The sequence below is a fragment of the Heptranchias perlo genome, chromosome 25 (genome assembly GCF_035084215.1).
Source record: "Heptranchias perlo isolate sHepPer1 chromosome 25, sHepPer1.hap1, whole genome shotgun sequence".
Classification (NCBI taxonomy): domain Eukaryota; kingdom Metazoa; phylum Chordata; class Chondrichthyes; order Hexanchiformes; family Hexanchidae; genus Heptranchias; species Heptranchias perlo.
The window spans coordinates 23,925,567-23,941,461 of NC_090349.1; the positions used below are offsets into that span (position 1 = coordinate 23,925,567).

Consider the following 15,895-nt stretch of genomic DNA (forward strand, 5'->3'; position numbering starts at 1 on the left):
CTAAGACTACTTGGATGGTCATCCAATAGCTGTTGAATTTTATGGGAGATAAGGGTTTCTCATAAATCAAGAAAAGTACTAGCAACAATTACTACAGTACCTATCTTCATAAATGCTTGGTTTCAGACAGCTTGGGACACAATGGGGTAGATTTTCAACTTGCCCAGGCATAAATTGGCATTGCGGATAACTTGCCCATTATAGAAACTGGCCAATTTGAAAATCGGACCTGTTTCTGTAACGGGTGGCCGTTCTGCAATGCCGATTCTACGCCCAGGCAGCAAGTTTAAAATCAACCCTAATATCTTTATCACTAGAATAGTTCATAGTTATTCAACTGCTGCTCACTCCTGCCAAACCAGGATTCATGTTCAGTACTATATATAGTACCGATTGCAGCAAGCCACATTAGTAGTACCCAATTCAAGATTATTCATGAGACCATTGCAACTAAAACATTTTGCAAAATTGTCCCAAGAATGTCAAGATCAACAAGGAGGCCCTACAATTAGTGTCAGGAGCAGCAGCTGTCCCCTTCTTTCCTTGATGCCTTCCCACGGAATGGAGTACACACTCAAAAGAATTGTGGACCCCAGTACACCTAGCACATTAACTGGCTTTTGGTCTAAGTGGTTGTTAGCCTTGCTATTCTTCAAAGAATGTGTCCATAAATTGATCAATTTGGACAGACCGTACCACAATAGTAAGGTACATAAACCAAGGAGTAATTGGTTCCCACCTTTGGCTGAATCCAGTGCATCAAAACATCAGAACTATACCCGCTCAGGACCTCTTCAAGGTACAAAATGTCACATCTGAATCTTTCAACAATAACTCAATTGGACTGTTCATCATGGGTCAATGGAGATCAAATGGAGAAAGATATCTCATGGTAACCTTTCAGAACAAACAACTACTTAGATTCTGTTGTAGGAATCAAACTTGGCCCATGATGGCCTGTCAGTCTCCTGGTCTGGAAAGTTTCTTGCACTTTACCGCTGCTTTCTCATATAGGTAAGATTATTCACCAGATCCAAGCAATGGATATCAGTTACTGGCCAATTACCACTTGGTTTTTGAACTTTTTGACTTCGATCATCAATCACCATTTTGCATCCTGGATTATCTAATAAATGTAGAAGTCCATATGCAGCATAGCAACCCACAGAGCCTCCGATATTGGCCAGGCTCTTGACAGGACCAGCCTAAATAAACAGAATTCCCTTCCTTCAGAAAGGGTTCAGAAAAGATTTACTAGAACGGTTCAAGGGATGAGGGACTTCAGTTATGTGGATAGACTGGAAAATCTGGGATTGTTCTCCTTAGAGCAGAGAAGGTTGAGAGGAGATTTGATGGAGGTGCTCAACATCATGAGGGGAGTAAATAGAGAGGAACTGTTCCCATTGGCAGAAGGGTGGAGAACCAGAGGGCACAGATTTAAGGTAATTGGCAAAAGAACCAAAGGCGACATGAGGAAAAACCACAGCGAGTGGTTAGGATCTGGAATGCACTGCCTGAAAGGGTGGTGGAGGCGGATTCAATCGTGACTTTCAAAAGGGAATTGGATAAGTATTTGAAGGAAAAGAATTTGCAGGGCTATGGGGAAAGGGTGGGGGAGTGGTACTAGCTGGATTGCTCTTGCAGAGAGCCGGCAAGGGCTCGATGGACCGAATGGCCTCCTGTGTTGTAACCATTCTATGATTCTAGTGGTTGAAACCTTTCTTGTATTATCTAATCCTCTCACCTTAGGGGCCTGCAATTTTAAGTGAAAAAAGTTTCTCCATTATGGTCTCGGGATCATGACACAATCCTTAGGGCCATCACCACAAGGGCTACAGTGGTTCAAGGAGAAGACCTACCACCACCTTCCTGAGGCAACTGGAGATGGGCAATAAATGTGGCCCTGCCAGCATCATCACGTCCCGAGAACAACTTTAAAAAAAAAAAAATCCCAGCCATTTTGTCAAAGCTACGGAAGCTTCAAAATCGTGGACTATCTTAGCACCTGCATTTGAGTGGAAGTTTAGTTGAAGAATATCCCGTGGTGTTCATATTTATAATGAATGCCTGAAAAGTTTAAACTGTTTAGTTGTCAATTAACTCTTACTTGCATTTCACTTTCATTTTGAACAAACTGATGTTTTTTTGTGAACTAAACAAAGAAACTTAAGATCGTTACTTTGCTCGGCCTTAATTTGGCTATCAGTGTTATTGGCCTTCATCCTTGGTGATAGATGGCTCTTATCTTATTGCCTACTTATAGTGTGATCATTATACCAGTTCCATCATTTTTCCTAAAATTATGTAATTTTCCTCAGGAAATCACTATTTTGAAATTTCATCCATTGTCTTCATTTTAAAAATTATCACTTTGCTGACATCACAAAGATGAAAGTAAGAGTGTTTGCTCATCTAAGTAATTATTTCCTACAGAAACAATTTTTAGGTAAATCCAGCAAGAAATAGTGGAGGAACACCACTGGAAGAATTTTTCTCTTTGGATGATTACTCCCTCCCTTATGTTACTCTCTGGCTAGTTAGAAACTACCAGAGAAAATTAGAGCCCATGCTAGGACAAAGATAGAACAGGAGTAAAAGTTTTCAATTCAGAAAAGGCCAATTTTACTAAGCTGAGAAGTGATTTAGCAAAAGTGGACAGGAAACAGCTCCTTGAAAGTAAATCAGTGTCAGAACAGTGGGAGGCATTCAAGGAGGAGATGATGAGGGTTCAGAGCAAATATGTTCCCACAAAGAAAAAGGATGGCACTCTCAAATCTAGAGCCCCCTGGATGTCAAGGAGCACACATGGTAGGATAAGGCAAAAAATGGAGGCTTATGTCAGATACTGAGAGTTCAATACTGCAGAAAACCTAGAGGAGTATAGAAAGTGCAGGGGTGAAATTAAAAAGGAAATTAGGAAAGCAAAAAGAGGGCATGAAAGAATATTGGCAAGTAAAATCAAGGAAAACCTAAAGATGTTTTATAAATACATAAAGAGCAAGAGGATAACTAAGGAAAGAGTAGGGCCTATTAGAAACCAAAAAGGTAATTTGTGTGTGGAGGTGGAAGATTAATACTTTGCGCCTGTCTTTATAAAAGAGGGGAAAATTCAGAGATTGTAGTTAAGGAGGAGGAGTGTGAAATATTGGATGGGATAAACATAGTGAGGGAGGAAATATTAAGGGGACTAGCATCTTTGAAAGTAGATAAATTGCCAGGTCTGGATGAAATGTATCCCTGGATGTTAAGAGAAGCAAGGGAGGAAATAGCAGAGGCTCTGACCATCATTTTCCAATCCTCTCTGGCTACAGGAGTGGTGCCAGAGGATCAGGGGACTGCTAACATTGCACCGTTATTTAAAAAGGGAGAAAGGGATAGACTGAGTAATTGCAGGCCAGTCAGCCTAACCTTGGTGGTGGGCAAATTATTGGAAACAATTCTGAGTGACAGTATTAATTGTCATTTAGAAAGGCACGGATTAATCAAGGACAGTCAGCATGGATTTGTTACGGGAAGGTGGTGCCTGACTAACTTGGTTGAATTTTTTGAGGAGGTAACAAGGAGGGTCGATGAGGGTAGCGTGTTTGATGTAGTGTACATGGATTTTAGCAAGGCTTTTGACAAGGTCCCACATGGCAGACTGGTCAGAAAAGTAAAAGCCCATGGGATCCAAAGGAAAGTGGCAAGTTGGATCCAAAATTAGCCCAATGGCAGGAAGTAAAGAGTAATGCTTGACGGACGTTTTTGTGACTGGAAGGCTGTTTCCAGTGGGGTTCCACATGGCTCGGTACTAGGTCCCTTGCTTTTGGTGGTATATATCAATGATTTTGATTTAAATGTAGGGGACATGATAAAGAAGTTTGCAGATTATACAAAAATTGGCCATGTGGTTGATGGTGAGGAGGAAAGCTGTAGACTGCAGGAAGATATCAGTGGACTGGTCAGGTGGGCAGATAAGTGGCAAATGGAATTCAATCCAGAGAAGTGTGAGGTAATGCATTTGAGGAGGGCAAACAAGACAAAGGAATACACAATAAATGGGAGGATACTAAGAGGTGAAGAGGTGTAGAGGAACAGAGGGACCTTGGAGTGCATGTCCACCGATCCCTGAAGGTAACAGGACAGGTAGATAAGGTGGTTAAGATGGCATACAGGATACTTTCCTTTATTAACCGAGGCATAGAATATCAGGGCAGGGAGGTTACACTAAAACTGTATAAAACACTAGTTAGGCCACAGCTTGAGTACTGCGTACAGTTCTGGTCACCACATTACAGGCAATATGTGATTGCACTAGAGAGGGTACAGAGGAGATTTACGAGGATGTTGCCAGGACTGGAGAATTTTAGCCATGAGGAGGATTGGATATGCTGGGGTTGTTTTCTTTGGAACAGAGGAGGTTGAGGGGAGATTTAATTGAGGTATATAAAATTATGAGGGGCCTTGATAGCGTGGATATGGAGGACCTATTTCCCTTAGCAGAAGGGTCAATAACCAGGAGGCATAGATTTAAAGTAATTGCTAGAAGGATTAGAGGGGAGCTGAGGAAAAATTGTTTCACCAGAGGGTGGTAGGGGTCTGAAACTCACTGCCTGAAAAGGTGGTAGAGGCAGAAACCTTCATCACATTTAAAAAGTACTTGGATAGGCACTTGAAGTGCAGTAACCTACAAGGCTACAGACCAAGAGCTGGAAAGTGGGATTAGGCTGGATAGCTCTTTTTCAGCCAGCGCAGACATGATGGGCCGAATGGCCTCCTTCTGTGCCATAAATTTCTATGATTCTATGAAATGACGTGGCTTTTTCATAGAGCTGGCACAGCTGCAATGAGTTGACAGGTCTACAAACAATCAGTAAATCGGCACTAATCTTGTATCTTATATTGGGGAGGCTTATTGTTAATTAATCTGTAGCTCTGGAGTTTGCAACGTAGCCAAATGGTCAAAATTTCTTTTGAAGTGAAATATTTGTTACATAGTTAAACTCTGTCTTGCTGTTATGTGTCATGACATATTAAGATTTGCATTTTTCCAAACAATTTGACATACAGTGCAACTTTTTGATTCGATCTGACATTCAGACCCTACTTAATTGGACTCAAAAGCTAAACGCTATTATGAAAGCCTTCAATTTAAAAAAAGAAAAGAGATTAGTGGCTTTACAAGAGATGCTGAATAGAAGAGTGCAGTTTTATTAACTTGCTGTGAGTTTTTTTTTAAAAGACAAAATAGAAAGAAGATATTGGCATGTTTCAGCTTTGTTTATCTCAGGCACCTAGTGCCAAAGGCTGTTTTTGATCAAGCTCATTATTGGTATTGAATAAAAGCTGAGTTAATGAAAATGTAAAAATTCCAATGTTTAATATTGTACTCTTTCCCAGTTTTGCACTAGTGTGTCCTAGTTATTAATATTTCTGAGACCAACTGTAATAGTAGATTTTCATTGGGTTATGATTCCTTTAAGCATTGGGCTGATGAGACACATTTCTTTAGCAGGCTAAAGAAAGCTTTAAAAAAGTATCACTAACAATTTGTGTAAAAGTGGATTTTAATTAATATGTGTCAAATGTTTGCAATATATCCTTGACAATGTCTGGACCTGGAAGTGTTGGAAGGTATCACGCTGTAAATTTTATTTATAATTTTCTATTTCATTGTGCCTTTCACAAAAGGACTTCAACACCATGGTGACAAACCTCTGAAATGCAACTTTTGTTGCGATCACTTGAAATATAATGGAGCACGATGTTTTAATTTGTTGCAGGAATCACGAATACTTTGATTTTGCCACTAACATTTTGGTATATACAAGAAAAACTTTTGCTACCTTAACATGATCACCATTTTAATGTGAATAGGCCACCATCTGACTTTGACCTAATTTTGCAAACACCCAATTGGAGCAACTTACAGTAAAATAGCATACAAGCATTTGCATTTTCTTGTATTTCAACTACCACGCCATACTGTTAAACTGCTATACATATACATACTCGTATGAACAGTCAGCATCTGGATGGCACTATGTATTTGTCCATGGTTTTGGACAAACATTGGTGCTGCTCCCAGCTCCTACCTGCTGCTGCTTCATAGGATTGAATGCTGCTTTGTGCTTTGGATGAGAATTCTGATGAAAATTTTGCAAGATCAGGAAATCCTGCCCACAACAGCAGCACAGGTTTCAGCTGGGAGTTGTGCGGAGGAAGGGTTGGAGCTGGGAGCAGCTATAAGGGGAGTGGGAAGGAGAAGAATGAACTTGGGAGGCAAGGGAAAGGAGTGCTAGTGTGAACTGGGGTGAAGAGTGTCAGCTTGAATTGAAGGTGAGAGAGAGAGAGGACTGCCATTGTGAACGTTTGGGTGAGGTGGAGAAAAGTGCTATTGCAAACTGGGTGGAGAAGGTAGATTGGTAGTGTAAACTGAGAGGGGAGAAAGTGGAAAGTGTCATCATGATCTGTGGGTTGAGGAGGGAGACGTGTAGTGACACTGAACCCTGTGTCCCTGTCTTTTTTTATCGCCCTTTGTTCACACTTCGAGAGGAGGACCTATACCAGACACTCCCTGCCAAGGCCTGGGATCGATGACCTCCCAACACAATGGGTGTGAGGTGTTTATTGATTACAAAGACAGGTTAATGAATTGCTTGTTTATAGTCCTAAGGAGAAATAACTTGAAAGCCTAGCTCATTAACATTTTAACCACCTTTTGTCCCTATCTTTTTTTAAATAAATACATACACTTTGCTTTAAGGCACACCTAAAGTTTAATTTTTTTTCCAAATTTTTTTTGTGTAAAAATGGTCAAAACATCCAGAAACATTACAACCAGGCTAGCATTGAATTCTATATTCTGTCTAGCTGCTGAATTTGCTAAGGGACATGTTTGTTCTACGTATAATTTAAAGCTATGTTCTACAGAGGACCACAAAGCAGATAATTCTGATTTCCAGTTTAGTTAACCATCCTATTTTATAACACTTTCCTGCCCATCTTCTTTAAAAGACAGAAGTACAGTTTTCCATTTGTAATTATTACAGATTAACTTAAGAAAATCAATTGTAAACAATTTTACAACACCAAGTTATAGTCCAGCAATTTTATTTTAAATTCACAAGCTTTCGGAGGCTTCCTCCTTCCTCAGGTGAACGTTGTTGGAAATGAAATCCTCGAAATGAAATCGCATTTATAAATCACAGAACAATGCTTGGTGATTACAGACAGTTTTTTCAACTGCCCGTTGCCAAGGCAATCAGTGTGCAGACAGACAGGTGTTACCTACAAGGTCTCCGAATATACAAATCACCAAAAAAAAACAGAGAAAGAGAGGTAGAAACATAGAAAAGACAGCAACTGACCCGTTATATTAAAAACAGATAACATTTGTTCGCTGGTGGGGTAACGTCTAGCGTGACATGAACCCAAGATCCCGGTTGAGGCCGTCCTCATGGGTGTGGAACTTGGCTATCAATTTCTGCTCGACGATTTTGCGTTGTCGTGTGTCTCGAAGGCCGCCTTGGAGTACGCTTACCCGAAGGTCGGTGGCTGAATGTCCTTGACTGCTGAAGTGTTCCCCGACTGGGAGGGAACCCTCCTGTTTGGTGATTGTTGCGCGGTGTCCGTTCATCCGTTGTCGCAGCGTCAAGCAGAAATTGATAGCCAAGTTCCGCACCCATGAGGATGGCCTCAACCGGGATCTTGGGTTCATGTCATGCTACACGTTACCCCACCAGCGAACAAATGTTATCTGTTTTTAATATAACGGGTCAGTTGCTGTCTTTTCTATGTTTCTACCTCTCTATCTCTTTTTTTTTGTTTTTTTTTGGTGATTTGTATATTCGGAGACCTTGTAGGTAACACCTGTCTATCTGCACACTGATTGCCTTGGCAACAGGCAGTTGAAAAAACTGTCTGTAATCACCAAGCATTGTTCTGTGATTTATAAATGCGATTTCATTTCGAGGATTTCATTTCCAACAACGTTCACCTGAGGAAGGAGGAAGCCTCCGAAAGCTTGTGAATTTAAAATAAAATTGCTGGACTATAACTTGGTGTTGTAAAATTGTTTACAATTGTCAACCCCAGTCCATCACTGGCATCTCCACATTAAGAAAATCAAAATATCAGTTTTAGAATAATGCCACTGATGAATTGCAATTAAAATTATTTATCTCTGAGCTTCCCCAGTGGCTTAGTTGGCAAATGTAACATGTTCTGTGGTACTAAGCCATGCAGGCCAGAAGGTTACAGCTTTGATGCCTGGTTTCTGCCAAGTTAGCTGATCTCAGCCAAGGTGACAATCAGCCTCAATCCCCTAGGCTAGGGGAAGGCAAAAAATCAGCCACGTTTCTTGCTCCTGATTGCTATACATGGACCCTTATTGAATAGTGTATGGATATTGGGTGAGGAGAAGATCGACTTTGGCTGTGATGTCTTCCATGGTTGAATAGCCATCTGTCACTTGCTGTCTAGGTTCACAGATGAAAAATGGCCATTTCAGCGAGGCATCAAAGGGTGGCCAGTATCTCTGGAATTGAACCTCACCAGGAATGGAGAGGCAAGGGTGGAAAATTGGAACAAAAAAAGTATTTCTATGAAGGCAGATATTTGGTGCAATTGATTAATAAGTGTTTTCAAGAATGCATGGTTAGAGAATACAGGTTCATATTTAGAGAATATAGGTTAACTTTGCTTTCTCACCAATTGTAAACTTCAATCACAAGATTTTAAATGATTGTACTATCTCTTAGCTGTTACAACAGTGAAAGGTATATCTTGACAGTAACAAATTTTAAAATTATACTTTTTGAAATATTGTTATTCATTGAATTTAAATGATTTTGAAGTTGGGACTGTAAATTATTAGATAAGGTTAATTCAAATAATTTTATTCGACTGAACTATCAGGGTAAATTGTAAGATCAGTAGTTGACTCCTGAGAGAAGATTGATTATGCCTTAAATAAAATTCATTGCATTGAATTATTTTACTGTATCTAACAAAGTTCTAAACAAGCCTATTGTAATTTTTCACATGTATTATACTCTCTTTTGGATTGGGAGGCAAGTCATAAACCCTTTTACATGTTGTATGCAAGTGTCCATAATGTACAAAAAAAGCAGTACTTTTATCCGCTCTATGTATTGGCTTGATTTTTGCAAGCTATTCCAGGTATATTTTTGGAAATATTATTCATCTTGTATTTTGTTTCCTATTTTTAAGCCATTCGCTAGCAGTAAGATTCATGTGCAGCCTCAAGGTAAGGTGTGGAAACAGCTTAAATTACAGGATTGGTGGCCTTTTCAGCATGGTGCTGTGAACTTTATGCCTTTGTTGCCTTTTGCATGAATGTGCAACAGAATTTGGTTGAAGCTTTTTTATTTAAAAGGTTTTATCCACAATTTAAGTTTCGGGGGGTTATGCATGAATAACTTTGCGTGCTTGCTAGACCTATTGGAACAAAATGTAATTTACTGTATCAAATATAGGGGCAAGAGACAGTATCCCTTTGTTGACTTATGGTGGACTTAAAACTATTTATTTACCATGAAGACCTGCCATGCCTTGTCAAAACAATTGAGAATTAAATTTGACTATATTCAGTTACCAATAACAACAGCTGTTTTTATTATAATGCTTTTTATAACTCTGTCTTTGTGTAACTCCCTCATTGAAATGTGCCATTGTGCTATGACTTGCTTGCATTTCCCTATCACTGTCACACTGGTGCAATAAATACATACGACATTCCCTTGGGATCAACAACTGTAATGGTGCTAATATCATCTTTGAATGGGTACATTATGAAGATTTTGATAACTAGGTTAAAAGCGAGTTATTCAACTACATCTTTGGGTAGGGAAAAAAACCAAAGGTGGTACTGTCTCTTCAAATTTGTGCAACACTTCAATTTTGTTTGGATTGGATTTTTTTTCATGCTCAGCCGCTGCAGTCGAATGGTTCTGGTTCACTACTGCAATGCCTCAGTCTGCCTGTGCATGTGTGTATATTTGAGATTTAATGATGTGCCATTACCTTTCCTGCAAATGCCATTCAAATAAGGTACACGTCTGTCTGTGGTCTCAATGTTTCTCTCATATTCCAGTCAAAAAATATATTTCCCTTATGATGATTCTGGGCCTCAAGGTAGAAATTTAAAGAAAGAAGGGCCATGGCCATCCAATGAGGCTCATAATATTTTGCAATATCCATCTACATCTCTGACCACAGATCCTCAGTGACATGTAGAAGAAGTGTTAGAATAGAGCAAAAAAAAAGTGGTCACAAGGGGTATACAAAAAACAAGCAATGCTTTTGGAAATAGTTGTAAGAAATCACTTAGTGTTTGGGTTGCTTGTAGGGCAGTGGGAAATTGGTAACATGCTGATGTTGAGATTCAATATTATGATGTGATGGCTAGCTGAGGTGCAAGGATTTTACTTAGACCATAGAGAGGTTGGTGAGTGGAGGCAGATTTTTGATGGGCTGAATCTTCCAAAAAATACTGCTCTATGCATCCGTACACGTGTCCCAAATGACTCTGAATCTCAGCGGTCTTGATGCACCAGCTACTGCACCTGCTTCCTTTTCTGCATGGACCTGGTCTTCAACATCAGCAATGTCATCATCAGCCTCTTTGGCATCCTCAGGGACCTCTGCCATCAGTTCACTGTGGTTTCCTGGAATGAGCCTGTGGCATAAAAGTTCAGAGTTGCAGTCACTTTCTCTGTTATAGTTAGAGCTGTCCGTGTTGTGGACCTTGGCTACAGCAATGAACAGACCTCCTCCAAAGCATCATGACTGAAGTGCAGCCCCTTGACGCAGAGCTCCTGTGAAAGATCTCGGAAAGTGTACCTGGGTTGATACATCCTACTGGATGGATTCTGCCAGAATGGTCTGGCTCTCCTCTGGTGCTTTCTGATTAACCCGGCTTCCATTACAGCTTCCCATTGCTCTTCTTCCTTTAGCATGTATATCCTGTAAAATGGGATTCCCATTGGGAATCCAATTGTGAAGCCTTCAGATACTAGCTTCCTAATTCTCTTTAAATACTTACTCTCCAAATATAATGCAGAATGTAGGTGAAGACTTCCTGAATATAAGCCCTGGTTAGACCACACCAGGAATTCTGTGTTCAGTTCTGGGCACCGCACCTTAGGAAGGATATATTGGCCTTGGAGGGAGTGCAGCATAGTTTTACTAGAATGATACCTGGACTCCAAGGGTTAAATTTCAAGGAGAGATTATACAAACTAAGGTTGTATTCCCTGGAATTTAGAAGATTGAGGGGTGATTTGATCGAAGTTTTCAAGATATTAAGGGGAACTGATAGGGTAGATAGAGAGAAACTATTTCTGCTGGTTGGGGAGTCTAGAACTTAGGGGACTTAGCCTAAAAATTAGAGCCAGGACTTTCAGGAGTGAAGTTTGGAAATACTTGTGCACACAAAGGAACTCTCTTCCACAAATGGCAGTTGATGCTAGCTCAATTGTTAATTTTAAATCTGAGATTGATCAATTTTTTGTTAGCCCCATATCCCTTAATACCTTTGGTTAAAGCGGGTAAATGGAGTTAGGTCACAGATTAGCCATGATCTCATTGAATGTTGGAACAGGCTCGAGGGGCTAAATGGCCTACTCCTGTTCCTATGTTCCGATAACAATTATTTTTTTCCCAATGCCTGCAATCAATCCTAAGATATGGTCAAAAGTGTCCACAAGCAATCTTATTTCAATTTCCCTGTAACCAAGTACTTTTGCCTTGATGAGCAGATTCTGGCAAACTGTGCTTTTTAGAATGATAGCCTTGGCAATATTGAAATTAACAATGATTTTTATTCTATGTGTTTTTTTAAAAAAAATGTTCAGGCAGGCTCTATCCCAAGGTGTTTTGGTGATTTAATTAGAATACATCATTTTAATTACAGAGTATCGCCTGTTTAAATTCTCTAACGTGAATTCAGCTTAGTTTCTGTTGTGAATGTTGGTTAAGTTTTCAAAATAAATTGGTACCTGTTCCTATTATAGTATAGTTTTAAACCACTCACTGGTGCCTACTCTTTTTTTAATTCATTAATTTCTCATTGACAGAATATGTTAAGTCATGGGATATGGTAATACTATTTTACTCCACTCATACCTCAAAAGTATCTCTAAAAAGGGTACACATGCCATGAAGCTCATCTAATATCTTATTACTGTGATTAATTGATGGTATAAATATGAATTGCACTTTCAAATTATCAAGTTGGGAAAGAACTAAAGTGGAGATTGTGTTGCGGTTACCTACCGTTATACTAGATCACCGTTGATGTAAAATATATCGCAAGGTGCTTCACACATATAAGGAAAAAAGACATCAAGCCAGAAAGGGAGAGATTAGGAGGGGGTGATCAAAAGCTTGGTTGAAGATGTGGTTTTGAAAAGGTTTTGGAGGACAGAGGTAGAGTTTAGTGAGCGAATTCCAGAAAGTAGGACCCAGGAGGCTCAAGGCTTTGCCACAAATAATAGGACAGTGAGAGGAGGGATGCACAAAAGGCCAGAGTTAAAGGAATGGAGTGTTTAGGGAGGTGTAAATGTAGGGCTGGTGGGAAGTTCAGAGATAGAACTAGTCCACGGAGAAATTTGAAGACAAAGACTTTAGATCTCCATCCCCCAAAACATTAAATTTAACATAGCTCAACACAGGACAGAATATGTGTGACAGAGTTTTCGACAAGTTGAAGTTTATGAAGGGTGGTGGCCAATAAGGAGAACATTGAAGTAATAGAGTCTGGGGGTGACAAAGGCATGCATAAAGGTTTCAATTGTAAAGGAGCTGAAGTAAGGATGGGATGCACAAGTGACAGAGGAAGTAAGTGGACTTTGTGATGGAAAGTATATGGAGTCTGAAACTCAGCACTGGGTGGAATGGGATATTAAGGTTGAGAATAGGCTGGTTCTTTCTGAGACAGTGTCATGGAGACAGTGTCAAGGGAGCAGAGTTTGTGACGGGGACTAAAAATGTTGGCTTAGGTCTTCCTGGTGTTGTGCTAGAGGAAGTTACAATTCATCCAAGACTGGATATCAGGCCAGTTGAGCAGTCCGAGTCAGTCAAGCATCAAAAAACAGAAGTTCCAGCAGAGGAGCAGATGCTCATTCATTATTAGCTTTTGATTGAGCTCAGTGATGTCAGCAGCATTCATATGAAATTCATTTTTCCATTATTTTAACAGAGGTGTTAACTGTTTATTTTAAACAGGATAGCACCTGTGGTGGACAAAAAGATTTTGCATCGTTATATTCAGAGTCATTTTCAAGGCATTTGTGTTCATGGCTGCATTGATGACATTTGTTTATATTTTCAAAGCATTAGAATTGCCAAAAAAATAAGAGTTAAAGATATAAATTAAGTCCATCAGGAGTTATAAAATGATATCTTTAGGATTGTGCCTAACCATAATTTCCAATTATGATGTCTACTAATAGGGTTTTCAAAATGGCAAGACAAAATTTTCTGAAGAAAGGTTAAAACCAGTTCACGTAAAGATAGGGGATATCAGAACATCTTGCATGTTTTTAGTAACTCGGGTTAAAATGAAATTACTTAGAGTGGCATGAACAGATACTCTACTGTCAACCATGAATGTGAAATTCACTCCACTTGAATGGGAACTCAGTCCAGTCTACAGCACTTATAAGTTAGTTGGTGCCCCTCCCTCATCAAAGAAATTCCACATTCAGTGACTTCTCTTGAATATTCTTTGTTGTGGTACTTTTGAATAAATACATGATTTTTACATCCCCAACATGGAGCTTCGTCCACCAGTAGCACATATTGGAAATTCGGGCATGCACTGTGTGCAGTTTCCTGGCGATTTGAATTAACATTTGGAAAATTGTGCGCAGTGTGCACCTGAATTTCTGATATGGATTCTCAGCAGTGAAGGCTCCACTGGGAACACAAAGTCAAAAATTATCCCTTTAGGTTCTGTTTATTTTTTTGAGAACATCATTTTTGCATTGCAAAAATCAGTCGATATATTACCATTCCCTTAATCTCTCCCATTTTCTTCCTTTTTGCCCTCCTGTTGTGGTGCTTCCTCCTCCCAACATGAGGGTAGGATAGTCTAGGTTGTGGCTCCATGACTTCCACCAGTTGCTCTCCATAATTCACTGATGAGGGGGTGAGCTTCTGAGCAACAGTACCAGTCCTGCCAGTTTGTAATTCTATCGGGCAGTGCAAAGGAAGAAATCCAGATTTCAAATATTAGAATTCAGCTCAAGACCAGTAATTAGGAATCTAATACAGTCTGCTGGAAACTCAGATTAACTTATTTTTGTCATTTGTCACTCAACTTTTCCTATCCAAATTAGGAAAGGGGCAGTGAAATGAAAGGAGTCACGCTAAACTGTTGTTGTCATCTTTGTTTAACTGTCTTCGTGCTCTTTTTATTCTGTGTCTTTCCTTCTTATGCAATCCAGGTGTTGTGACGAAGCCATGTGCAAAATTTAACTGGAGAGAATTCCTTCAAAGTTCAGGTATGGTTTTTGATGGTGTTTTTAATCAAGATGTGTGTCTTTTTATTTGAAATATATAAACATGATTTTAAATAGCTTTGCTTAATATTGTTCTAAAAGTTCTTTTTAGTCTGAATAATATTGTGAAGTTTTAACTATATATGGAGTGGGATGGAGTCCGTTGTTGCTTGGATGTGGGTTTTGCACCAAGGCAGAAAGATTGAGAATGGTTTGTGTGACTCCTTAAAGGTCTTGTTATCCTCAACAATGTGGCAAAGTAAATTAATTAAATAGTGTTTTTTTTGTTTCTACTTGTTTATCTATCTGTACTATTAAGAGCTTTGTTTTTTGTAGAAATGTCGAGATTGTAGAAAGCCAAAGACATTACTTATTGGTCCATGCTGATCACATGATATTATCTAATCCTATCAAACCAATCAGATCTTGATGCTCAATTTCACAAAAACAGACAAGGCAACCATGTTGGATTCTCCCCCCTCCCCACCGCCCCCCACCCCTGCCAAGCCCCATCCCTCTATCCTAACCAAGAACACAACTTCCAGCTGCTATTTTCACCAATGCATGCTGCAGTAGTTCCCAGAAGGCCTCTCCCTACCTTTGATCCAGTATTTGTTGACTGCCATCTTGGTGCATATCTTAGCCTTAAGATACAAATCGAGTAAATCAATGATCATGAGAGGCATACACAGTGAAAGATATACAGAAGAGAAAACACACAGAAGGAGAGATAAATTAATAAAAAGTTTGAGACAAATTAAGAGGCACAAGGACAACACCAAGAGGCAAACAGAGAGTGGAGGATAAAAACAGAGAGACAGAAAGAATGAGAAATCAACAGAAAAGAAAGAATTTTTAAAAAATTCTGCCTTAAGCAACATCACAGGAAATCAACTTGAGTTTTTGTGTAGTATTATTATAGTATTCAATAGAAGGAAGAAAACTTTGCAAATGCTATTCAAGACAGATATTGCCCTTTTAACAAATGCAGGTGATGGCAAGATACTAAAACTAAATTGCTGTTAATGTTGCTGACAATCATTTAAGCTAAAATTTCTGTTTTTGAGGAAAAGTGATATTTATTAGACCATAAGAGATAGGAGCAGGAGTAGGCCATTCGGCCCCTCGAGCCTGCTCCGCCATTTAATGAGATCATGGCTGATCTGATTTTTACCTCCACTCCACTTTCCCGCCCTTTCCCCATATCCTTTGACTCCCTTGCTGATCAAAAATTTGTCTAACTCAACCTTAAATGTATTCAATGACTCATCCTCCACAGCTTTATGGAGTAAAGAATTCCAAAGATTCTCCACCCTCTGGGAGAACAAATTCCTCCTCATTTCCATCTTAAACGGGCAACCCCTTATTCTGAGACTGTGCCCTCTAGT

General features: G+C 39.5%; 1 protein-coding gene across 1 annotated transcript in view; it reads left to right on the forward strand.

The window, feature by feature from the left end:
- The window catches only part of glt1d1 (glycosyltransferase 1 domain containing 1), a 73,080-nt gene that overhangs the window by 21,536 nt on the left and 35,649 nt on the right, over positions 1 to 15,895 (forward strand). The window contains exons 5-6 of the mRNA XM_068005756.1: positions 9,214 to 9,250; positions 14,454 to 14,510. Of these exons, the coding sequence (XP_067861857.1) occupies positions 9,214 to 9,250; positions 14,454 to 14,510 (94 nt within the window). The remainder of the gene's footprint in view (positions 1 to 9,213; positions 9,251 to 14,453; positions 14,511 to 15,895) is intronic.